This window comes from Chiloscyllium plagiosum, chromosome 7, assembly GCF_004010195.1.
Source record: "Chiloscyllium plagiosum isolate BGI_BamShark_2017 chromosome 7, ASM401019v2, whole genome shotgun sequence".
Classification (NCBI taxonomy): domain Eukaryota; kingdom Metazoa; phylum Chordata; class Chondrichthyes; order Orectolobiformes; family Hemiscylliidae; genus Chiloscyllium; species Chiloscyllium plagiosum.
Genome location: NC_057716.1, coordinates 6,014,995 through 6,042,253, shown reverse-complemented (window position 1 = coordinate 6,042,253; position 27,259 = coordinate 6,014,995). Strand labels below are relative to the sequence as shown.

The following is a 27,259-nucleotide window of genomic DNA, read 5'->3' as shown; positions in this document are numbered from 1 at the left end:
TGTTAACAATTTCTGCCCTGGGAAAAAGTCTCTGGCTATCAACTCTATCTATGCCTCTCATTATCTTGTACACCTCAATTAGGTCCCCTCTCTTCCTTCCTTTTTCCAATGAAAAAAGTCCGAGCTCAGTCAACATCTCTTTGTAAGATAAGCCCTCCATTCCAGGTAGCATCCTGGTAAACCTCCTCTGAACCCTCTCCAAAGCTTCCACATCTTGCCTATAATAGGGCGACCAGAACTGGACACAGTATTCCAAGTGTGGTCTAACCAAAGTTTTATAGAGCTGCAACAAGATCTCACGGCTCTTAAACTCAATACCCCGTTAATGAAAGCCAAAACACCATATGCTTTCTTAACAACCCTGTCCACTTGGGTGGCAATTTTAAGGGATCCATGTACCTGCACACCAAGATCCCGCTGTTCCTCCACACTGCCAAGAATCCTGTCTTTAATCTTGTACTCAAATTTCAAGTTCGACCTTCCAAAATGCATCACTTCGCATTTATCCAGGTTGAACTCCATCTGCCACCTCTCAGCCCATCTCTGCATCCTATCAATGTCACGCTGCAGCCTACAACAGTCCTCTATACTGTCAATGACACCTCCAACCTTTGTGTCGTCTGCAAACTGCGAACCCATCCTTCAATCTCCTCATCCAAGTCATTAATAAGAATTACAGAGTAGAGGCCCAAGAACAGAGCCGTGTGGAACACCACTTACCACTGACTTCCAGGCAGAATACTTTCCTTCCACTCGCTGTCTTCTGTCGACCAGCCAATTCTGTATCCAGACAGCTAAATTTCCCTGTATCCCATTCCTCCTGACCTTCTGAACGAGCCTACCATGGGGAACCTTATCAAATGCCTTGCTCAAGTCCATATACACCACGTCCACCACTCGACCCTCATCAACATGTCTAGTAACATCCTCAAAGAACTCTAAGATTTGTCAGGCATGACCCCTCAAAGCTGTGCTGACTGCATTTAATCAGGCCATGCTCTTCCAGATGGTCATAAATCCTATCCTTCAGAATCCTTTCTAACACCTTGCAGACGACAGACGTGGGACTGACTGACTGGTTTGTAATTGCCGGGGATTTCTCTATATCCTTTCTTGAATTTGCCTCCCTCCAATCCTCAGGTATGACTCCAGTGGAGAGCGAGAATGCGAAGATCTTGCAATCACATTTCTCGCTTCCCAAAGCAGCTGAGGACAAATCTAGTCTGGCCCTGGCGGCTTGTCAATCTTGATATTTGTCAAAACTTTCAGCACATCAGCTTCCTCAATCTCTATCTGTTCCAGTATGCTTACCTGGTTTTCTCAATGGTTTCATTCATTACAAGGTCCTTTTCTTTAGGAAAGACAGAAGCAAAAAACTCATTTAGGGCTTCCCCTACCTCCTCAGACTCTATACGCAAGTTCCCTATGCTATTCCTGATCGGCCCTACTCTTTCTTTGATCATTCTCTTATTCCTCACATGCATGTAAAATGCCTTTGGATTCTCCCTAATCCTTCCTGCCAAGCCTTTTTCGTGCCCCCTCCTGGCTCCTCAGACCATTTTTGAGCTCCTTCCTTGCCTGCCTGTAATCCTGTAGAGCTGAGCAAGACCCTTGCTTCCTCCACCTTACGTAAGCTGCCTTCTTTCTTTTGACGAGAAGCTCCTCCGCTCTCGTCATCCAAGGTTCCTTTATCTTACCCCTTTCTTGCCTGTCTCAGAGGAACGCATTTATGCATCATTCGCAACAACTGTTCCTTAAACAGTCTCCACATGTCTATAGTGCCCTTTCCATGGAACAATTGCTCCCAGTCCATGCTTCCCAACTCACATCTGATAGCATCATAGTTTCCTTTTCCCCAATTAAATATCCTCCCATTGTGCCTGTTTCTCTCCTTCCCCATAGCTATGTAGAATGTGAGGCAGTTGTGGTCACTATCACCAAAATGCTGTCCCACCGCAAGATCTGACATTTGCCCCGGCTCATTGCCGAGCACCAAATCCAAAATGGCCTCTCCCCTTGTGGGCCTGTCAACGTACTGAGTTAGGAAACCCCCCTAAACACACCTTACAAAAACAGCTCCTTCCAAACCATCTGCTCGAAGGAGGTTCCAATCAATATTGGGAAAGTTAAAGTCACCCATTACAACAACCCTACTACATTCACACTTTTCCAAAATCTGCCAACCTATGCTTTCTTCAACGTCCCTGCTACTACTAGGGGGATCTGTAGTAAACCCCTAATGAGGTGATTGCTCCCTTACTGCTCCTAATTTCCACCCATACTGATTCAGTAGGTGGACCCTCCTCGACAATGGTAACTTCTGTAGCTGTAATACCCTCTCTGATTAGCAGTGCTACACCCCCTTCTCTTTTTTTTTATCCTCCCTCCCTATTCTTTTAAAATGTTCTAAACCTGGAACATCCAGCAACCATTCCTGTCCCTGAGAAACCCACATCTCTGTTATGGCCACAACATCATAGCACCAGGTACTGATCCATGCTCTAAGCTTATCACTTTTATTCCTGATACTCCTTGCATTAAAACAAACACACTTTAACTGATCCATTGGTTCCTTCCCAGGAAATTCCTTCCCAATGGCTGCGCTACCTCTTGCTATTGCCTCATCTCCATCAACTCTCACCACCGGTATATAGCTCAGGTTCCCACCCCCCTGTCATACTAGTTTAAACCCCCCTGAACCACTTGAGCAAAACTTCCACCCAGGACATTGGTCCCCCTCCAGTTCAGGTGCAACCCGTCCTTCATGTACAGGTCCCACCTTCCACAGAAGGCATCCCAATTATCTACATATCTGAAGCCCTCCCTCCTACACCAGCTGCGCAGCCATGTGTTAAGCTGCGCTTGCTCCCTGTTCCTTGCCTCGCTGTCTCGTGGCACCGGTAGTAAACCCGAGAACACTACTCTGTTCGTCCTGCTCTGCAGCTTCCACCCTAACTCCCTGAAATCACCTTTTATATCCTCGATCCTTTTCCTGGCTATATCATTGGTGCCAATATGTAACACGATTTCTGGCTGTTCGCTCTCCCCTTTCAGAATCTTATATACCCAATCGGAGATGTCCCGGACCCTGGCATTAGGGAGGCAACATACCTTCCGGGAATCCCAATCCTGACTACAAAATCTCCTGTCAATTCTCCTAACAATCGAGTCTCCTACCACTAGCGCTTTTCTATTCTGCCCCCTTCCCTTCTGGGCCACAGTGTCAGGCTCCGTGCCAGAGAACTGACCACTATGGCTTTCCTCTGGTAGGTCATCCCCCCTCAGCAGTATCCAAAACGATACACTTATTGCTGAGGGGAATGTCCACAGGTGATCTCTGCACTGTCTGTCTGTCCCCTTTCCTCCCCCTGATTGTAACCCATCTATCATTATCCTGAGCCTCAGGAGTGACCAACTGCCGGTAACTCCTCTCAATTACCCCCTCAGCCTCCGGAATGATCCGCAGTTCATCCAGCTCCAGCTCCAATTCCCTAACACGGTTTTCAAGGACCTGGAGTTGGGTGCATTTCCCGCAGATGCAGCCAGCGGAGACGTGTCATGTCTCTCACCTGCTACATTCTGCAGGAGCAGCAAGCAACTGCCCTAGCATCCATACCCCACTTATCTGAACGCCCACACAATACTAAACAAGAAAGCTTAATTCAATTGCTATAAAATCCAGCAATAAACTTATATTCAATAAAGGAAGTTTAGAAATGAACCGTATCTTATTAACTTGTTTAGAGGAGGAGGGGAGACACTATAGTTGTAGTGCCTCGGGTTTAGCTATATATCTAAGAAGAGAGAGCCCTCCTGTGACCATTTAAAGGGAAATCAAGATTTGTCCTCCAGCATTTTCAGGAGACCATGCATGGGCATGGCCTCTGATTTTGCAAAGTTGATCTTGTAACCCGAAAAACCGACAAACAAATTAATGCCCTGTTTCAGATCAGGCACTGAAACTGTTGGGTTTGATAAAAAGGCAAGAACATCATCTGCGTACATTGCAATCTTATATAAATTTGTTTGCACTTCTGGACCAGATTTATTGGGATCCCTACATATTGTCTCACCAATGTGAAAAGCAGCAGTGATAAGGGACAGCCCTGTCGACTGCCCCTAAGAATATTGAAATTACTTGACTGCACACCATTGGTGAAAACCGTGTCAAGAGGCTTACTATACAAAACCTTTACCCATCTGATCAAGACCTTACCCAGGCCAAACCACTTTAAAGTAGAAAAAAGGTATGGCCACTCGAACCAGTCAAATGCTGTCTCGAGAGATTACTAATCCCTGTACCAATGGTGGTTGACATACTTGAATCATAGGAGAAAGTGAGGACTGGAGATCAGAGCTGAAAATGTGTTGCTGGAAAAGCGCAGCAGGTCAGGCAGCATCCAAGGAGCAGGAGAATCGACGTTTCGGGCATGAGCCCTTCTTCAGGAGTCGTCTTTCCTGAAGAAGGGCTCATGCCCGAAACATCGATTCTCCTGCTCCTTGGATGCTGCCTGACCTGCTGTGCTTTTCTAGCAACACATTTTCAGCATACTTGGATCATATTAAGTAATCACCTGACATTATTCAATTATAAAATCTGCTTGATCTTCCTCAATGATGGCGGGCAGCATAGTTTCTAGTCTCAGTGCAAGAGTCTTAGGATTTTGAAATTGACATTCAGAAGTGAGACGGGCCTATAGGACGCAGAGTCCTCCAGGGCCCTCCCTTTTTAAGAATAAGAGAAATGTTTGCCTTTCTCAAAGATGGCAGGAGGCGGCCACGATTATGTGAATCACTAAACATGCTAAACATATGTCCTGACAGTGTATTTATAAATTCCTTATAAAACTCACTGGGAAGTCTATCGGGACCAGGCGCTTTTCCATCCTGAAGCTGCCTCATCGCCTCCTGCACTTCTTGCAATGACAGTGCGGTGTTAAGGCGAAACACTTGCTCAGGGGTCACTCCCAGGAGGTCCAAATTCTTCCAAAAAGATTCCATCCTAGCCCTCTCAACTTTCAGACTGGTATAGTTTGGAGTAAAATTTCCAAAATGCACCATTAATCCTTGAGGAACCATGGGTTAAATTTCCAGTATCTTCTCTGATTGAAGTAATGGCTTGGGGAGCACTCCTTTTCCTGGTAAAATATGCTGAGTACTTGCCCGGTTTATCCCCATGCTCAAACAACCTTTGTTTTGCAAATGTAAGCTCCCTCTTAGCTCTCTGTGTGAGCGTGGAGTTCGATGTGGATCAAAGCACTGTGTGATCATCTGTAGTTTAGCCAATGAAGGCCTATCAAAGTATGCCTTTTCAGCTGTCTTCAGACATGTCTCGAGCAAGCGTTGCTGCTCACCCCTCTGCCATTTCTTAATGGCAAAATAGGAAATAACTAACCCCCTAGCATAGGCTTTAGCAGTTTCTCAGAGAACGGATCGATTACTGGCCAAACCTGAATTAATGTCTAAAAAAGCCCTGAATTCAGTAGAAAAGAATTCAGTAAATGTGCTATCCTTAAGGATGAAGGGATTCAATTGCCACTGCCTCAAACCTACCATAATATCCTCAATCTTGACCATTAGATGCACTGGAGCATGATCAGAAACAGTGATATTGCCAATTGTACATGACACCACTGAGCCCAAATGTGCTACAGGAGTCAAAAAGAGATCAATCCTGGTATGGCATTTGTGCAGATTCAAGAAAAACATAAAATCCCTAACAGTAGGATGAAGGTGCCTCCAAACTTCTACCCGTCTTAGTTCAACACACAAATCCCTTAATTGCTTAGATCCCGAAGAAGATATCAGGGTGGGGGGGCCCGTTGGGCAATCTGTTTATAGTAGGATCTATTAAAATCCCCCCACAATAATATGTTGAGATGCGAGGTTAACTAGTTTAGAAAGTGCATATATCAAGAACCTGAAGGGGTGGGCTGGGGAACAATAAACATTTAAGATCCCGCATTCTTACCCATTTATCAAATCTTTAAGGATTACAAATCTCCTGTGTGTGTCTTTAATACACTGTAACAACTTAAATGGCAGATTCTTCCTAACAAGTATTCCCCCCACCTCCACCCCCAACTCCTAGTTTTGACAGATCAGAATTAAACTCGGTCATACCCATTCTGCAGTTTCAAATGTTCTGCATCATCTAGATGTGTTTCTTGCAATAAGGCAACTTCCACCCCCTCGCTTTAAGACTGGAGCCTACCTTCCTCATGACTGGTGAGTGACTCCCCTTAATGTTCCAGGTACATCACTTGAACACATCCTTAGCCATAACCTTCTATAACACGATTTAGATTCCAGAGAGGAAGAACTCGAATTGCGAATCGTCGAGTTTCAGTACAAGAAAGTCCACACAACAAAAACTACATACACAAAAGCTATAACCAACAAACCTACAAAACTTGCAAAAGCTATGCACACCAAAAAACAGAAAAGCAATAAAAAGTGCCGAAGGTACTGATTAGAGGAATTTACCCCCCATTCAAAGGAGACACCTACACATCCCAAAATCCTATTAACATCCCAATCATCCTCTTAACTCCTACTAGTTAGAGTTGCACCACAAATACAGGCAATGCAGGATAAAGTAGAAAAAATTTAAGAAATAAAAATTAGTAATATACACAAGCAAGTTAAAAGTAAATACTTCACCCATCCCTTGATATAGCTTAACTTAGAAATTAAAGGTAAATACTCTATCCATTTGGAGCATAATTTAATTTAATTGTCAACAAAAGGAGACTCCACCAAGTCCTGTCTGAAGAAGGACAAACCCAAACTACTGTTACCTGTGCCTATTCAATCATTTGGCTTAGGGCAGCGTGTCCGTAAAGTTCCTTATTTTGTCTGGCGAGTCAAATAATTGTACCGATCCATTATAATGAATCCAAAGCAGCGCTAGATATCTTTGAGTACTGGATCCCAACCCCTCTCAAATCTCTTCTTGATGACGTCGTAGGACTTCCTCTTCTGGGTCACAGCTGCTGAAAAGTCTTGGAAAACCATAATCCTGAGCCCTTGCACACCAACTCCCTCTGATCCCTCCCCTGGGTTCTGGAAACTTCCATGACTCTGTTTGTCTTTAGATGGAACAGGGCGAGGGAGCCTGTCCATTTCTGGCCTCAGTGGCGTGACCCAGTGGGCGCTCTCAATCTTTATCCTTCCCCTTTCCGCCTCCCTTCCCCCTTTGAGCCTGTTCTCAAAGAATTCCACTCGCTGCTCACCTTTCATCCCCTCTGGCATGCCAACAGCACACAGATTCTTCTGCCCCTGTTTTCAAGGTCATCCAGCAAACTATGGACCTGTGTTTCTAGGACTTCAATTTGACTCTTGGATGAATCAGCCTCTGCTTCCACCCCTGTGACCCGGCATTCGAGGGCATCAGTCGTTTTCCCCAGGTCTTCCAGCTGCTGTTCGTGCTTTTGCAGCATAGCAGAGACCAGGGCCAGCTTTTCCTCTTTTTTTTTTTCTTTTCCTTTCAATCTGCTTCCCCAGGACGTCTGAGATTTGGTGAGCTCCCCAACCAAAGCCTGGTGAGTAAGCAAGCCCGCCACCTCAGTGGGTTGAACTACAGCCACGGCCCCAGGTGAACTCCCTCCTTTCTTTGGCATTCTCCTGCAGCAAAAACAAAGGTAAATGAAATTTTCAGGTTCTGTAGCTCTTTTACTGTTTTTTATTTTTTTGTTCACCGTAACGTGGATGGGACTATTTATAGTTGTGTCTAGCAATGTGATCCTTCTAGGTTGCCACTGTCTTGGATTCCCCCTTCGGACATTATTTTAACCCAAAGATGTATAGTACAAGCATGTCTCTCAAAAGCAGTTTCTCTGAATGTTAGAGGTCCTCGTATAACAAAGAAATGTATGTCACACAGTTCCACACTTCTTTTGAATTGTTTAAAACAAACTAATTCATTCTTTGCAACACAGTATCCAAAACTCCATTTTATAGTTTATATTTCCAAAAAAAAAAGGCTGCCTTTACAATATACTCATGGCTGAGTTCGGTTTTCAATCTTCAAGGAAGTCTAGGATAAAGGGGAATAAACATGAGAGAATGTAGAGTTAAGGACAAGAGGCCAAATAGTCGATTTCTCCTGTTTCTATTCTCCTGGAAACAGCCATGATGGCATTTTCACTGGTTGTCCAGCTAGTGGACAAGGCTGCTGCCCCAGTCACTAACTTCAACCTATTGCCTTTTATCAAACAAAGTCGCAATTTTTCTTGAAGGTAAATGTCATTGTAAACACCATCTGTGGCATGTATTCTTTCGAACACCTTTTGTGCATTTACTTGTTAAAAACAAATTCTCGATGTCCATAGTTTATACTAAGCAGTGACTAGTGAACCAAAGAGTTAGTGAGGCATCTGACAAATGTATTATTAACACATATTATTATTACCCATATTACGATAATAGACAAATTTTTGGTTGATACTGAAACCAAAAAAGGACATGGATGTCTTGAATACTGGTTCCATTGACCTAAGTAGCTTAATGTGAAAATAATGCAGCAATTGGACTTTGATGACTCCTTTGAAAATCATTGTTTAAAAATATTTTTCAATTTCAGAGATCTTGGTAAACAGTGCGAACGCTGACTTAACTTCCAAAGACATCAACAAGAATACAGCTCTTCACTTGGCATGTAGCAAAGTAAGAACAAAAAAAAGACTATTTGATACTATATCCAAACTTTAATATGGATTATATCCAGAACATTTAATCTTCAGAGGTGGGAAACCACTATAAAACTTCCAAGTGAATTATTTTCTTCCTAAACCCAGTGTATTGATTAGTAAAAATCTATAATGTGTATGTGCATCACTATGATCCATGCTATTTAAAACTGATGTCTTTGCATTCCACAGATTACACTTCTGTGGCCCAGTGTAATAGCATTCATTGTATTGCAAATCATTTGGCCATCTCTATTATTGTTGTTCATACTGAATTTTTCAAATCATTCTTGAGTGGACACTACTGTGATGATTAAGGAAGAGCATGGATGCATGTTACATTAATCTGATCTCTGAAATACACTTCCAATGGGAAGTTTATGTTCAGTTTAGCTCGCTTAGAGGGATGGAGTTTAAAAGTAAGGAAATACACAGGTCCTTATTGAGTGCACACCAAGAGAATCGTGTGCAGTTTTGGTGGCCTCATTTAAGCAGGGATATACTTTCATTGGAGGCAGTTTCGAGAAGGTTTGATTCTTCAAATGAATGGATTTTCTCAGTGGTTAGCACTGCTGCCTGACAATGCCGGAGACCCGGGCTTGATTCCGGCCTTGGGTGAATGTCTTTATGGAGTCATAGAAATGTACACCTTTCGGTTCAACTCATCCATAACGACCAGATATGCCAAACTAATCTAATCCCATTTGCCAGCATTTGGCACATAACACTCTAAATCCTTCCTATTCATGTACTCATCCAGATGCTTTTAAAATGTTGTAATTATGCCAGCCTCCACCACCACCTTTGGTAGCTTATTCCATACATGCACCACACTCTATGTGAAAAAATTGACCCTCTAGTCCCTTTTAAATCTTTCTCTTCTCACCTTAAGCATGGAGTTTGCACATTCTCTCTATCTCTGTGGGTTTCCTCCGGATGCTCCAGTTTCTTCCCATACTCCAGAGATGTGCGGGTTAAGTGAATTGGCCATGTCAAACTGTCCCATAGTGTCCAAGGATGCAGGGTAGGTGAATTAGCGGGATTATGGGGATAGGGTTGGGGATTAGATCTAGATTGGATGCTCTTCAGAGGGTTAGTGCAGACTTGATGAGCTGAATGGCCTCTTTCCACAGGTTTGACTTTTTCTTCTAAACTCCAAAGTGGATGAGAGATGACCTGACTGAGTCAAATAAAATACTGAAGGGGCTTGACAAACTAGATGGTGTGAGGATGTCCTTTCTCATGAGGGAGGTGCAAAAGTTATGGAAGACTATGATAGAATGCAATAAAAAAAGGTTTAAAATTATCAAATCACATGAACTATGGAGCTAAATTGTCATCTTGGGCAAAATGTACAGATTCATTCCACCACCTGAAATTGCATAAACTATGAAAGTGTTGGCAAAACCCAGCAGGACCAGAAGCTTCTGTGAAGAGAGAAATGGAGTTGATGTTTTGAGTTCCATGACTCTTCTTTGGAACTCTTTATGGAAGAGTGTCAAATCTTTTTCTCCACAAAGGCTGCCTGACCTTTTGTGTTTCTTCAGCACTTACATTTCTTTCAGATCTTCTTCATCCACGGTATTTTGTTTTTATTTTAAGAATTCACATAACTATTATCAACTGTCAGAAATAGAGGCCAACCTGTAATTTTACTTCTATATTAGATTAGATTACTTTGTGTGGAAACAGGCCCTTTGGCCCAACAAGTCCCCACCAACCCGCCGAAGCACAACCCACCCAAACCCATTACCCTACATTTTATCCCTTCACCTAACACTACGGGCAATTTAGCATGGCCAGTCCACCTAACCTGCACCTTTTTTTTGGACTGTGGAAGGAAATTGGAGCACCCGGAGGAAACCCATGCAGACACGGGGAGAATGTGCAAACTCCACACAGTCAGTCGCCTGAGGCGGGAATTGAACCCGGGTCTCTGGCGCTGTGAGGCAACAGTGCTAACCACTGTGCTACCATGCCTCCCTTTTCCTGAGGCGGGAATTGAACCCGGTTCTTTGGCGCTATGAGGCAGCAGTGCTAACCACTGTGCCACCCACAAAATCAATCTACATTTGTCATTGAATTATTTTATCTGTTTACACCTATCTGGTTCACTAATGCCCTTTAGGGAAGGAAACTGCCATCCTTACCTGGTCTACCTGTGAAGTAATTTTATCAAATCTCAATACGAAAGAGGGCCTAGATTTGTATTCATGACATCCTAAAGCAAATGACACTACCAGGACCAGGAAGAATCCCAATTTTGTCTGTGAAGAATTATGTACAATGAAACAAGTTCTGGATAAACTGTATTCAGCCATAATTAATCAAAATAAACTGCACAGAGCGGGGTACCACTATTTCAGAAAGGTGGTAAGGAAAAGCCTGGGAACTATAGACCAGTGAGTCTGACATTGGTGGTGGGCAAGTTGTTCGAGAGAATCCTGAAGGACAGGATTTACATCAATTTGGAAAGGCAAGGGCGGATTAGTGCTTGTGCGTGGGAAATTGTGTCTCACAAACTTGATTACGTTTTTCGAAGAAGAACAAAGAGGATTGATGAGGGCAGAGTGGTGGATGTGATCTATATGTACCCATCTAGATGCCTTTAAAATGTTACAATTGTGCCAGCCTTCACCACCACCTCTGGCTGAACAGAGAGACCTTGGACTGCAGGTTCATAGTTCCTTGAAAGTGGAGTCTCAGGTAGATAGGATAGTGAAGAGGTTGTTTGGTATGCTTTCCTTTATTGGTCAGAGCTGGGAGGTCCTGTTGCGGCTGTATAGGCCACTATTGGAATACTGCATGCAATGTTTTAACGTTAGATTCCCTACAGTATGGAAACAGGCCCTTCGGCTGGTCTCCCTGTTATAGAAAGAATGTGTGAAACTGGAAAGGGTTTAGAAAAGACTTAGAGTCATAGAGATGCACAGCATGAAAACAGACTCTTCGATCCAACCCATCCATGCCGACCAGATATCCCAACCCAATCTAGTTCCACCTGTTAGTACCCGGCCTTTAGCCCTCCAAACCCTTCCTATTCATATACCCATCCAAATGCCTCTTAAATGTTGCAATTGTACCAGCCTCCACCACTTTCTCTGGCAGCTCATTCCATACACATACCACCCTCTGTGTGAAAAAGTTGCCCCTTAGGTCCCTTTTTATATCTTTTCCCCTCTCACCCTAAACCTATACCCTCCTAGTTCTGGACTCACCCACCCCAGGGAAAAGACTTTTGTCTATTTATCCTATCCATGCCCCTCAATTTTGTAAACGTCTATAAGGTCACCCCTCAACCTCCGACACTCTAGGGAAAACAGCCCAAGCCTGTTCAGCCTCTCCGTATAGCTCAAATCCTCCAACGCTGGCAACATCCTTGTAAATCTTTTCTGAACCCTTTCAAGTTTCACAACCTCTTTCCAATAGGAAGGAGACCAGAATTACACAAAATATTCCAACAGTGGCCTAACTAATGTCCTGTACAGCTGCAACATGACCTCCAAACTCCTGTACTCAATACTCTGACCAATAAAAGAAAGCATACCAAACGTCGTCTTCACTATTCTATCTACCTGTGACTCCACTTTCAAGGAGCTATGAACCTGCACTCCAAGGTCTCTTCATTCAGCAACACTCCCCAGGACCTTACCATTAAGTGTATAAGCACAGGCCTCCAGTCTGTAAAACAACCCTCCACCACCACCCTCTGTCTACTACCTTCAAGCCAGTTCTATATCCAAATGGCTAGTTCTCCCTGTATTCCATGAGATCTAACCTTGCTAACCAGTCCCCCATGGGGAACCTTGTCGAACCTTACTGAAGTCCATATAGATCACACCTACTGCTCTGCCCTCAATCCTCTTTGTTACTTCCGCAAAAAACTCAATCGTTTGTGAGACATGATTTCCCATGCACAAAACCATGTTGACTATCCCTGATCAGTCCTTGCCTTTCCAAATACATGTACATCCTGCCCCTCAGGATTACAAGGATGTTGTAGTTTTGGAGGATTTGAGCTATAGGTAGAGGCTGACTAGACTGGAGCTACTTTCTCTGGAGGCTGAGGAGTGACCTTAGAGGTTTACAAAATCATGAATGGCACAGATAGGGTGAATAGCCAAGATTTTTTCCCTGGGGAAGGGAGTCCAAAACTAGAGGGCATAGTTTCAAGGTGAGAGGGAAAAGATTTAAAAGGGACCGAAGGGGTAACCTTTCCTCTGGCAGCTCATTGCATACACGCACCGCCCTCTGCCTGAAAGTGGTGGAGTCTGATACAATTACTACATTTAAAAGGCATCTGAATGGATATATGAATAAGAAGGGTTTAGTGGGATGAGGGCCAAATACTGGTAAATGGGGCTAGATTTATTCGGGGTATCTGGTCAGCATGGACAAGTTGGACCCAAGGGTTTGTTTCTATGCTATATATCTCTATGACTCAAAAAATGATTTTTTATATATTGCAAAAATATCTAGCATTCTATCTTTATTTTACTCTAGAATATCATAGCTTCTTATCTTCAATATTCTTATCCTTGCATATTTCTTCTAAATATGTTCCTTCATCATGTGATGAGTTATAGGACAATTGTATTCTGCAGTTTCTTACCGAAAATGTACTTTATTCATGTCTGAATTTGAATAGAGAGTTCAGTTTGACTTTGACTGAATAATGGCCAAGTCTGATCTTTTCCTGTCCAATTTCCAAACACACAATTGTTATCCAGAGTCACTATTGAGAAGGTTTAATGGCAATCTATCTGACTTTGTGCTTTTCGAGAAGAGGAGTGTGGATGTAATGCCCACAAATATTGTCCCTGTCAAAAATCAGCTGATTTTCCATATACATTGATCCGAGAGCCTTCTAGTGCTAGATATTGCGGCTTTTGGGAGAATATTTACTGTCTTAATTGCTACACCTGTGGGAAATAAAATATTAGATGTAATGGCTGATGCATACAAGAAATAATTTGTTAGCAGGGCTGTGTTATATCAAATTTTGTTTTCTGGTCTGGTGGAGTTTCAAAGCTTTTGATTCAACTGTAATTCGAACTGCATCATAAGAACTGAACATCTGGAACTGGAATTTATTTGGGATGTGGAACAGGAAGAAAACAGTTCAAAACCAACAAATAAGTGGGAAAAAACTTTAAGTGAGTAAAGCTTTAAATGCATGATTATGGTGCACGCAGTTTGTATAGCTTAATGTTATGAATTGTGTTTGTTTCGGGCAGGGTCATGAAAAATGTGCCTTGTTCATTCTCGAGAAGATGGATTGTGCAAGCCTTATTAATGCAACAAACAATGCATTGCAAACGTAAGTCAGAATATTTCAGTAAGTCTTTGAAAAAATATTTCAAAGTGATTGTTTTCGAGAGAAAGTATTTTATTGGGTCGAGGGACCAGGATGATTTTCAGAATGCAGGTAAGTGCTTAAAGCATGTGGGAAATCTTCCACGTTGGACAAAGTTAACAAGAAAGTGGCAATCTTACAGCTATTTTTAATTGGTCCGTTGAGTGATGATATAGTACACCTCTGGAGCAAGTGCAACTTGAACCTGTGCCTTCTGACCCAGAGGTGGGGACACTACTGCTGTGCCACAAGAGCATGAAGTGCCAAGTTCTGGACTCTGAAGATTTGCACAACCCATGAGGCAGATTTTCCACTGGCCAGCGTAGATTGAGGGTGCATATTGGGACCCTGCAGGATGCCCTTCTCAGCAGAATCTGAAGAAATTGCCTGGGAAATTGAATGGCCGTCTGGGTAATTCCTCTCTGTCTAGACCCCTCTGAAAGGAGTCCTAAAAATTGGATGCTTCGGATGATTCTCTGAAATTAAGTAAAATGGTTACTTCGGGAAAAACTGGAGTATTAAATAAGTAGTCTAAATCCTGAGTAACTATTAAACTGACCCCTTACTTCACCTGACCCCCAATTACATCACCTTTACACCCCCTTGACCCTGACATGACCCGCACCTAATTATCCTCCAAATTGAAAAACATCAATTCCCCCTCTAACCTTCTCAGCCCTTCTATCTCTTTTCCCTCCTTTTAATATATTTCTTACTACTTAAAACCAAGCTAATGGTCTTACCTAGCCCAGTGCCCAACTTTATTTAACTATATTCCCATGAAGCACTTTGGGACATTTTCCTACATTGAAGGTACTGTATTCATACAAGTTGTTTGCTAATTTTCTGGTAAATGAATTTCTTTCTTTTAGAATATTGTTGCCTTTTATAGATTTTTAAAAAATTTTCATCAGGCTATTGTAAATATGGAGATTGAGGATGAGGTGAAAAACAAAATCATTGTGCAGTGAAGATATTTATTTGATTGCTGCAGTTTTAAAAAAAAATTGATTTTCAGGACATTGTGTTGATGGCTCAGTCAGCACTTCATATTCATCTATAGTTCCCCTGAAAAAGTGGTGAAGACCCATATTCTTAAACTGTTAACTATTTAGGCGAAAGGGATTTCCAATTTCTCTGCCACATCTGCTCCCAGAAGGACCAGTTCCACCACAGAACATACATGATGGTCTCCTTCATTAAAGACTGCAATTTCTCCTCCCACGTAGTTGAGGATGCCCTCAAGTGCATCTCATACGTTTCCTGCACCTCTGCCCTCGAGTCCTACCCCTCCAATCGCAACAAGGACAGAACCCCCTTGGTCCTCACCTTCCATTTCACCAACCTCCATGTACATCACATCATCCTCTGCCATTTCTGCCACCTACGAATGGATCCCACCACCAGAGAGATATTTCCCTCCCCACCCTATCTGCTTTCTGTAAAGACCATTCCCTCCACAACTCCCTTGTCAGGTCCATGCTCCCCACCAACTCACCCTCCCCTCCTGGCACCTTCATCTGCCACCGCAGGAATTGCAAAACCTGCACCCACATGTCCCCCCTCCTCCCCTCTGTCCAAGGCCTCAAAGGAGCCTTCCTTGCCCACTAGAGTTTTTCCTGCACTTCCATACATGTCATTTACTGTATCCATTGCTCCTGATGCGGTCTCCTCTACCCTGGGGAGACAGGATGCCTACTTGCAGAGCGCTTCAGAGAACATCTCTGGGATGCGTGCACCAACCAACCCCACCTTCCTGTGGCCGAACACTTCAACTCCCCCTCCCACATCGCCAAGGACATGCAGGTCCTAGGCCACCTCAATTGCCACTCTGTAACCAACCAACGCCTCGGGACCCTCCAACCACACAGGATCAATGTGGATTTCACCAGTTCCCTCATTTCCCCACCCCCCAACTTATCCCAGATCCAACCTTCCAACTTGGCACTACCCTCATGATATGTCCTATCTGTCCATCTTCCTTCCCACCTATCACCATTACCCCACCTCCATCTATCTATCGCACTCTCAGCTATCTTCTCCACAGCCCCACCCCCCTTCCATTTATGTCTCCACCTCCTCGGTACTCAGCCTCATTCCTGATGAAGGGCTTTTACCCGAAACATCGATTCAACTACTCCTCGGATGCTGCCTGACCTGTTTTTTTTCCCAGCACCACACACTCGACTGTTAAGTTTGTCTGGTGAAGTTGTATCCATTTTACTGTTTTCTGGAAAGCCTCAGGATATCAACACACAGCTGAAGAAAGAATGGTGAAATAGGTTCAAATCAGGATAGTGGGTGGAGAGGAAACATGGAAAGTGAAAGGGTTACTATGTATTGGCTGCCATTGTCCTTCTCAGAGGTAGAGGTTATGATATTTTGAACTGTGGAAGAAGCCTTAAAATCCTGGAAATGGTATGTAATGCATTCAAGTTGGTAGTGAAGAAGGCTAATATTTAATGTGGTGTATGAATTACTGATTAAGTTTACTAATTTGACCTGAATGGTGATGAGCTTGAATGTTGTTGCCTGGGAATACCACAATCTATAAGCTGTCCTCCAAGTTGCACACAATTCTGACTTGGAGCTGTGTTGCAAATCCCGGAATCACTTCCCAAACAGGACTGCAGGTGCACTTAGCCATCGCATTAACTGTGATGGTTCAAGAATATGGCTATCATTCACTTTCTTGGGAGTAATTCAAGAAGATCTATACATGTTGGTCTGGCCGGGAATGCCACATCTTCAAAATAATATTTGAAAAGTTGAAGAGAACTTTGCAAGTTCACTCTGTTGGATGCCATGCACTGATTCAGTGTGTATGTCCAAGCTGAATGATCTTTCTAGATTGGCTAGTTGGTTCATAGGTGGATTGGCCATGCTAAATTGCCCATTGTCTCCAGGAGATGTGCATGCTGGGTGGCTTAGCCATGGGAAATGCAAGGTTATAGGGAAAGAGAAGGGAGGGAGTCTGGGTGGGATGTTCTTCAGAGTGTCTGTGTGACTCGATGGACCGAATGGCCTGCTTCCAAACTGGAAGGATTCCACGTTTTTCTTTCTTGATTATTCAACCATAATGATCAGCCAGTGCTGTTGGCTAGGCTCAGTAAGTCTGCCAGGTTTCTTTTCCCCGAAGACCTTAATGAACTAATGAAATTTTTATGATCTAACAGTTGTAATGATTTACTTTTACTGTCACCAGTTCCTTTTTTAAAATACTGTTTTCTTTAAATTGAATTCAAACGTTTTCTGAATTTTTAAATCAGATGTCTGAGTTGCAGGTCTGTAACCTTGTTGCTATTGTTCTGGTATATCAACAATAATTTTTGCTGATTATAGTCCCAGATTTTCATCCCCACGAGAGCTTGCTTTTTTTAATAGATATTTTTATTGAAAATTTAACATGTTTTTACAAGTTTACTAAAGAAAACTTTAAAAAAAACCCAAGTATAAACATTGATATACAGTTAAATCCGAAAGAAATAATAACCAAAATCTATCAAACAAGAAAAAAGAAATAACAAGAGAAAAAAAAACAAAACTCAACTAACTACTCATCTAACTTACAACTAACCAGAGTGTATGATTAAAATTCTAACCAAAATCTATCAAACAAGAAAAAAGAAATAACAAGAGAAAAAAAAAACAAAACTCAACTAACTACTCATCTAACTTACAACTAACCAGAGTGTATGATTAAAATTCTTACATTATTCAAGAGAAAAAAAAACCCAACGGATAACACACAAATTGAGCAGTGATATATGTGCTCGGAATATGTTAACATCAGATCACAACAAAATCCGTATTCATGCGTGATTCCTCTCCCAGGGGGCCCCGGACCAGCCAGGTTCACCCTCTCAATTAAATAAAGGCCCTTGTAGGATGACTGAGATATCTGTATTTGTGTAATTCAAGAAGGGCTGCCATATTTTATGGAGTAATTCGGTTTTTTCTCCTGGTGCATCATATTTGTAAGGAAGTCAGGGGGAGTATATTCCATAATTATTCTGTGCCAACTCGAAAGTCTATGAGGGCCCTCAGCCACCCATTTTACCAAAATGTTTTTCCCTGCACAGAAAGAGAGAATGGAAAATAATCTCTTCCCTGTTGTAATTTCAGGTGTTCTTTATCCAATAAATGCCTCTCCTATAGGAGAGCTATATCGATCCTCTCTTTCTTGAGGTTTGATAATATTCTCCTCCTTTTGATTGGTAAATTGACATTCCAGGTGCACCATTTAATCGACCGATCATCCAAAATCACCAGGCAAGTCCGAGGCCCCCCGGGAAAAGAAACCCTATCCAAAACATCCCGAGCATTGAGCATATAAAATTCACAAAAATAAAAGCTGTTTAATACATTCAGATCAATATAATAAAAAACTATTTCTAAATAATAAAAAATTAATAATAATAAAACGTATTTAAATGGAGATCTTCCCCCTTATTCCCAGGGGGCATCACTTCCTTTCCAAAAAAAACCCATCATAACCTCTCCCAACCAGTGCCCCACCCTTGACCTAGGCACCCCACGATAGGATAAAGAAAATTCAAATATACTACTGAACTAGAACTAACAGTGAGTACCCTATCCCCCACACCAACACCTGGATATATTTGGTAATGTTAATACCATATATGAACATATAAGACTATAAAATTACAGTCTCGGCAAATATTAATTAAATATAGTAATACAAAATAACAGGGGAAAACAACTCCGCTCCCAAGGACAAAGATAAAATAGGATAAGGTAGCCACCTCCACCCCCCACCACGAATCTACATTAACTAGACCCCCTGGCCTATATATATCCATATATGTATTAAAAAAAAGGGAAAGAAAATTGCTAAGTAAAGAATGAATAAATAAACCCTTTTCCCCACTCCCCGGAGATAATGTTAAACAGTAAGGTAATGAGAGGAAAAAAAGGGGGGGTAAACCGAGGTGGGGTAGGGCAAACAACATCAATTAACTCTTATAATTTATCTAAGAGAGTCCAAAACTTCCTTGGCCTTCTCCGGTGATCCGAAGTTATACACAGACCCGTCATGGCTGAAGCGTAGTGTAGCTGGGTAGCGCAAGGAGTATTGAATGTTTAAATCCCTTGAACGCTTCATCAAATGCCTTCCTCTTTCAGACCAGAGCTGGGGAAAAGTCCTGAAATAACATAATCTTGGATCGTTTATAAGTCATGGCTTGGGGATCTTTCCTAAGATTTCCAGAGGCTTCCAAGAGCATCTGCCTCACCTTATAGCTCTGCAGCCGGAACAGGACCCAGGACCAGGCGGGGGCGCTGGTTCGAGCCGGGCCTGCATATTGCCACCCGGTAGGCCCATTCCACCCTTAGCTGGCCTGATCCAGCCTCCAGATTTAAAGGCACTGTTCAAGGAACCTTGTAAGCTGGCCTCCTCCTTCCTGTTCGGGAAGGCCCAGCAAACAAATATTTTTTCGACGATCTCGTTTCTGTAATGGCCTCGGAGGTCGCGGCCTTTAGCTCCCCCTCTCCGACTCGGCACTCAATTTCTTTGATGTCTCGGCCGTGCTTTTGTAGCGCGGCCGAGAATGAATTCCATTGACTTTGGGATTCTTCAATGAAAGCATCGATCTTCGCATTGAATTTAGAGATTATTTCTGCAAAGCTCACCACCATAGGCAAGTCCCCCGGGGCGGCTGCGGACGCCTCTGCTGCAGCTGGGGAGTAGGGGAGGGGCTCCTGCCTGCTGAGATCTTCGGGCTCCTTTCCCCTAGTCATTTTTACAGGAGACTGAACTGTTTAAATTTAGTACTGAACCACTAATTACATTTAAGTAAAACTATTTTAAATGATTTGGTGAGTGTAGTGGAGAAGGGTGGCTCACTTTGCCTAGGTCTTGGGAGGAGCACAATAGACTCAGACTTGCTGAGTCACCACCATCTTGGATCTCCGAGAGCTTGTTTTAACACTGTTAGTTCCCCCATTTGTTTGTCTTCAGGTTATTTTTGCAGAGGCAAAACAGTGACCACTGGGCTACCTATGTACATGAGGCTTGTTAAGGGCTTAAATAAGGTCAACTGAAAGGGGACATGTCTGAAGCGGGGGTGGGTGGTGAAACTGGGTCTGGGTGGGATACTCTTCAGAGGGTCACTGTCAGCTCGATGGGCCAAATGGTCCACTTCCACACAAGAGATTTCATGATTCTAAGTAGGCTTTTGTGCAGTGGTGGTGTCCCTTACCGCTCATTGAATCCAGGAGGCCTGCATTCAAGTTCCACTTGCTTCAAAGGTGTGTAATAACATCTCTGAACAGATTTAATACAAAGTTTGTAATCTGTTTACCAACACCATCTATTAGAGACTGTGTGAAACATCATTCCTAGCTCATCATTTTAAATTCTTTACTTATGCTTTCCAGCTTCTTTTCCTTGGACTGTCAAGACCTTTTTCTTTTTTAACAACATTTTTTTCTGAATCAGCTGGTATGAACATCCATTTCATCATATATTTGCTCAGTTCTAACAACTTGCAGATTTGTCTGAGCTTTCCCAGTTTGGAAAAGCGAGAGACGAGAAGCTGTTTCAGCTAGGATGTCGGACTACCCTGAACTGAACTTGGTTCTCCTACTCAATTTTATTGTTGCTTTGCTGATCAAGGTTGTTTAGATGTACATTTTTACCCAAATTCATCTGTGGGTTGACATGGCACTTAAATAAGCGATTATCTGAACCTTTTGTTAAATCAAATGTGGCTTTTTATCACTGTGATATGAGCACCACCCAGCTATGAGGTTGGATAAATATTGGTAACTGTAAATTTTTGAGTCTATGGTAACTTGTATTTTAAATGTGTACTTTCAGACCACTTCACATAGCCGCACGGAATGGACTTAAAAAGGTTGTGCATAATTTGCTAAGCAAAGGTGCAAGTGTTCTTGCTGTGGATGAAAATGGTATGTATCAGTTGCTGCTCTCGGTTTATTCAATACCCTACCAGAAGTAACAATTGAATACTACATTACTTCTAAAAGTCTAACTAAAAGCACTCAACTTTGGCATGACTTAAATAATAGAAACATATCTTTTGAAAAGAACTGTCTTAACTCCTTTTTCGTTTCTGCAAAAGACTCATATACTAACCATTCCCTTGTCTGCTTTTGTGCCCAGGTCACACCCCAGCCTTGGCTTGTGCTCCTAACAAAGATGTGGCTGACTGTCTGGCACTCATTTTGGCTACCATGATGCCTTTCTGTCCTACCAGCACAATGACGTCCTTCAGCATCAGTCTAACAAAAAACGATAGTCTGAACACCCCTCTATCCTATGATTCCCCTAATACGGGTAGCAACATAAATTCTTTCAACAAACAGTTGTATAACTGTGTAGGAAAAATGGATAGAGGTCAGGAAGATGATGATGAAAATGATTCGGACTCTGAGACATTCTGATTGATTTTAGAAAGCTTGACATGCACAGGAAAAGTCTTAATTTGTTGTTCAATAGAAGATTACAGATGATCACTCAATCTCTGCTTATTAAAAAAGCACTTATTTGAAGGCACTTTTCTTACAGGATTTAAGAGGAAAGGAGAATCTTGGAGTATTGATTCATTGAGGACTATTGAGTAGGGCACATGATTTGCTAATGCTCAAATCTGCCAGAGGCTGGCATTTTCACGGTCTCTGGGACATTGTATACAAATTTGTGGTACATGCAGTACCTGTGGAAATTTTTGGGCTTTGTCATGACTATGTTGTTCCATGCCAAATTGCTTGCCCTACAATGAGATAGTATAACTTTGACAAATTAGCACAAGCATGCATTTTGCACTTCCAGTTTAAAAACTTGTGATAAGAATTGTTAGAAATAAACCAGACACCTGAGCCATTAACTACTGATAAATTATGAATGACCTGTCCCAGGTTGCAGTGTCGAGTATTCATAAGTTAGAAGAAAACTTGATGGCACCCTTTTATTTTAAATGTACCAGTGATTTTAGGTGACTGCTCTGTTAGCAGAAATGTAGTATTTCATACATTTTTATACAGCCTCCTTTGGCAGCCTTTAAAAATGTATAGCAATTTTGTTTAAATCTACCCATCTGTAGGATGAAGAGAGTAACTGCCACAAAGAACAGTTCTGATGAAATCTGCTTCATCTGCCAAAGCTTAATATGTTAAATGGACACGTTCTTTCCCCTGTGACAGGAACGCAGCAGGTGGAATGACAAGTTCTTTTTGTGTCTGGCCAGCGATGTCAAATGGACCAAACATGCTACAGATTGGGACTGACTGTTTTCATTCTTTTAAACTTAAAAGCCTTTTTTTAGTCATAATATTTTCACAGCTACATTGAAGTAGCCTATTTCAGTAAACAATGCAGTATTCGAAATACAAAAAATGCATTTCACGTAAGTGAGATCAGATATTGTTAGATTAGAAATCAGCAAAATAAAGCTTCAGAAATTACAAAACCTCATTTGAAAACAATTACATTGCTCTATGAGGTGGCTGAGCATTTACTGCAACCTTGCTATTTTGATTAAAAGCACTGAAAAACTTACAAGAAACCTTAATTGTCTTGTTACAGTAGTACTGTATATAACTGTCCATGCAGATAAATTTCAAGAGACCTCTGATATGAAATTGCTTTAACGCAATTAAGTACCATATCATATTAAAGCACTGAAATTGAAGGAAAATGCCAAACGTGATAGCCGTGTCTCGAGAAGACTGGTGTTTTGTTAACTAACTTTAGTAAAAGCTTACAGCCACAGTATCATTTTGAACCCATTTGCTTCTCTATTTTATTTAGGTGACTTCTGTACTGTGGTTGTTTTATAAATATATTTTTGTTTGTGTATTTCGAATTGACTTGTTTGAATCAGTGGGATATAAAATTAATACATTTTTAAGTGCACAATTTGAACAGTTAATTATGTACTTTTGAACTTTTTATAGTTTTTAATATAAACATAGAAAAAGACCTGACAAAATAAATACTGGAACTTTGAGATCCATTACATTGTGACTGGCAATCTTTGTAGCAAATGCTTTCACTTTGGTTGATATCAAATACTATTTTGTTTTTGTTGCTTTATAAAATAGTTAGTGCCTTTCTCCCCATGAGTACTTTCCAGATGGTTTCCAAATATCTTCTAGAACTTTGCTAATTAATATCCAAGCAATAATGTTAATTAAATTTTGAATTTACAATGAATGTAAAATTTTCTTTTTAAAGGTTCAAAACATCTGAATGAAGAGTGCTTTGTTCATTAAACCATCATGGATTGTTTTTGCAGTGTTGTAGATTGCTTGTAGGTCTTGCTGAAGACTTAGCTTCTAAATTGATTCTATTTGGAAAAGGGCATTTACAAATTTGACCATCTGTGTATTTTAAAACCATAAAAATAATTTTTTCGGGAAGCTGATGCAGTGGTCCATCCATTTAAAGCACCTATAATCTTCCATTTGGTAATCTTGTTGACTTATATGCTTTAGCATGTGCAATATGTCTTGTTATGGTATAGTATGGTATCATGATACAGTGACAGTGTTATATTTTGTTTTATGCAGTGAATGTGTAACAATCTAGTGAAAATGAAAATGTACGGTGGAAGCAGCTATCTATGGAAATTTTATGTATTTGGTCATATTTCTACAGTATAGAGGGTATAAATTTAAAGTTTTTTTTGATGTACTTAAAGACTGTCAAAGTGTACGAAGTAAATCCAAATCAATTTAAATCCAGCCTGGACCTCAAGCATACTTTGATTTTAGACTTTTGTGAACTACTGAATGCTTCAGTGATGTATAGAAGTACTTAATTGTAAACTACTTTTTTTTTAATTAAAAGCATTCAGATGCTGTATATTTTTGTGAAAATAAAGGGTACAGATGCTGATGCAGCAAGTTGATTTACTTTCTTTCTTGATATGTTTTCTGCATTTAACTCCTGAATAATTATAAACTGTAATGTTTAATAATTGATCCTTTCTCCATTTCATTGAGAAGCATGCTGAGGCTGTCTTAACGTTAATTTCTATTTAGTGCTTATTAATTTAAAAATAAATTATTTGGGGTCAATTTTGGTTCCCTTACCAATGTTAATGGGGTGGTAATAGCTTTTAAGTGAGGTCATGCCTTACCCAGTCTCATCACCAGTGATTCCTGTTGATATAAAAATTATGGCTCTTTGACATGAGTCTGGTATCTAACTCCAATTAGACCCGTGGGTGAAGAATAAGTTTGCTAACAATGAGTCTTGATTTTTTTTTGTGGGTCCTAGAAAAGAGAGTCCTCCTGGCCCACAGGAATAATCTGAGCCCCTGCTGTCTGGAGGCCCATGATTGTGAATCCTTTGTTGGTGAGCTGCATCGTGACACCTGTTCTATCTTGCAGCTTGATTAGAAGATGTAAATAAGGTTAAATCATAATCTTACAACCAATTTGCTGCCAGAAGGAATTATTCAACATAGGTTGAATCTACATTTTTTTTACTTTAACTGTCTGAGTCCATGTTTTTCCTTTACTTTGAAGAGAAAATGTCATTGCACTAAACACTTCTCTCCTGAAAGTGATTTATGTTAAGGTATCATGAGAGGCAATAGTCATATCATACCTTGCTTAATTTTCCATTCTTAACCTGAGTAGTGAGTGTAAGGAAACTCTGTTTGGATTCAGAGTTGATTAGTTTTAAACAGCAAGTTTCATGAAACAGACTAATGTTTGCACTACATTAAATAGTAAGCAATTAATACAATGTACATTTCCATTGTCATGTTCAAGTTGATCAAGCTTGTAATCATTCACACATGAACTTTCAACTAGCCTGACAGCTTGTTCGTATGTCAAATAAAATAGAGACTCTAGAGACAATTTTGGCTGTATAGTGAGGGGCATAGTGACTCAGCAGTTAGCACTGGTATCTCTCAGCGCCTGGGACTTGGGATCAATTTCTGGTGCTCCTAGTTCCTCCTATAGTCCAAAGATGTATAGGATAGGTGGATTGACCATGGGAAATGTGGGTTACAGGGATGGAGTAAGGGTCTGGGTCTGGTTGGGGGTAATCTTCAGAGGATCGGTGTGGACTCAATAGGCTGAATGGCCTGCTTTCACATTGTAGGGATTCTATGCATATTAGGTAATAAAGATGTATCTTAAGTAAGCAACTCTAGATGGAGGTTTGAAGAGAATTTTTGAAATATATTAGAAAACTTTGGACCACTGCTATTTATTCCAGAAGGTCTCTGAGGACTTTATCTAAAAACAGTAGGGATATGATGCTCCACCTTTTTGAGCATGACATATGCAAAATACAAAGGCTGGAATTGAGTCAAATGATAACATGAAACTTGTCAATCGTTGCAAAAACCCTCATCTGGTTCACTAATGCCCTGTGGGGAACAAGACTACTGTCTTTATTTGGTCTAGTCTAAGTGGTCCAGACCCACAAAACTGTGGTTGAATTTTAACTGCCCTCGGAAAAAAGGGATGGGCAATAAGTGGTGAACAGCCCATGAATAAATGAATAAATAAACATTGCCAGGAGAAAGGGAAGGTTTGGTCATATGCATCTTTCCGTGGGTCCCTCTTTGTCGGATGCATGGCAGGTGAAAATATGACCAGGCAGAATAGCACTACCTGCTGCAGGTGATGAGCAAGAAGGGCAATACGGACTTCTTTCTGTTTGCAAGTAAATTAAATCTTTTCTGTGGATCTCTTCCATTAGATCCCTCCAAGGCCATGTCTTATAACCTTCACATTCAAATCCAAATTATAATAATTGGTAATTAGGATAAAAATTTTTGCTCTAAAACTAGACTTTCAAACAGACCTTTCTCATTAGCACAGCACTCATTTAGTATCTGTTTCTCCCCCTTCCACCAAAACATTATTCAATTTAAGTTTATAAGAAGAAACCGGAGAGATGCTTGAAGAGAAGGAATATAAAATGAACTGTCTGCTATTCACCATCCCATTTTGACTTAGGAAGTCGAAGTATTTTGACATTGTCCAACCCAATCCAATGCCAGCACCTCCACACCAAGATTCCAGTTAGAGTTATCACCTTCACGTGGATCAGATGTGTAAATCAACATCTGAGGTGTTTGAAAGAGGAGGCTGTATGTATTATGATGTAGAGACTGGGGAGATTCCTACTTTGTGAAGTGGTGGGGCTTTTTGGATATGGTTCAAGAGAATTATCAGTGAATTATAGAACAATGACACTCAAGGTAGTGTTATGATTTTGATAAGAGACCATATGGTTCACTGTCTAAAACAAATTACACTAAAGCATAAACATGAATACACTTTTTAATGGAAGTTACTTTACAAGATAAAGTAAACTTAACATTGTTGCCTATACTTTAAATTGAGCTTCTTAAATTTCCTCCTCCCAAGTCATGTACTCCACCTTCTCAAGAAACTCAGAAATTTAACAAATTGGGAGATTAACAACTTGGTCTGAATACTGTTTCAAAGATTCATATCAAAATTGAGAATCTTGGATGTTCTAATTACTTAAAGTTGTCCCATCACACCTCTAACAACTATTTCCCAATTAAAACTGTTACTAGCATCTGAAGTGCAGTCATTCAAATTTGGTCTTGCAGTTTCCATTAATCTAGTTCTCGTCACTTCGTGCCCATTCCTTCTCTATCTTTACTCCCTCCCTCCTGTCATCTCTCCCTGCCACCTTCTCCTGTCCATACCTTTGCTCCTCTACTTTCTTTACGTCACTCTTGCTTTCTTTAAGATGTTTACAGCACAGAAGGAGGCCACTCAGCCCCTCATCATCATTTTGGTAATAAAGATCTGGTACACAAATACCATTTTCCACCTCATGGCCCAAAGCCCTGGAGCAATAGCAATGCAATATCAAAAAGCTGCTTAAATGTTCTAAGTAATTTTGACAAAATCACCCAAATGGGCAGAGTTCCAGATTCCCATCACTTTCTGGGTGAAAACATTTCTCCTTGACTCATGTGTTTAGTCTTCCAGCTCTTTAAATTTATGGTTCCTGGTCACTGACCCCTCTCCTAATGGAAAAAGCGCCTTCCTAACCACCTTAACTATGTCCCTCATAATCTTCCACATTTCCAGCTTTCACCACTGCAGAGATCACAAACAGTCCAATCTTTCCTCCTAGAGCAGTCCCTTCAACCCACTCAGCATCCTAGAAAATCTATGATGATTTGACCTGAACTGTAGCAATCCTCCAGTTGTGGCC

The 27,259-nt window shown here is 41.3% G+C and overlaps 1 protein-coding gene across 6 annotated transcripts in view; it reads left to right on the top strand.

Annotated features, from left to right (window-relative positions):
- The window catches only part of LOC122551273 (serine/threonine-protein phosphatase 6 regulatory ankyrin repeat subunit B-like), a 223,967-nt gene extending 200,030 nt beyond the window's left edge, over positions 1–23,937 (top strand). For 5 of the 6 annotated variants that reach the window (XM_043692912.1, XM_043692917.1, XM_043692911.1 and 2 more), the window contains 4 exons: positions 8,585–8,667; positions 13,928–14,010; positions 20,888–20,979; positions 21,194–23,937. In XM_043692912.1, the coding sequence (XP_043548847.1) occupies positions 8,585–8,667; positions 13,928–14,010; positions 20,888–20,979; positions 21,194–21,474 (539 nt within the window). In that variant the 3' untranslated portion in view covers positions 21,475–23,937. The remainder of the gene's footprint in view (positions 1–8,584; positions 8,668–13,927; positions 14,011–20,887; positions 20,980–21,193) is intronic. The other variant, XM_043692915.1, reaches the window with a different exon arrangement.
- Positions 23,938–27,259: the final 3,322 nt, after the last annotated feature.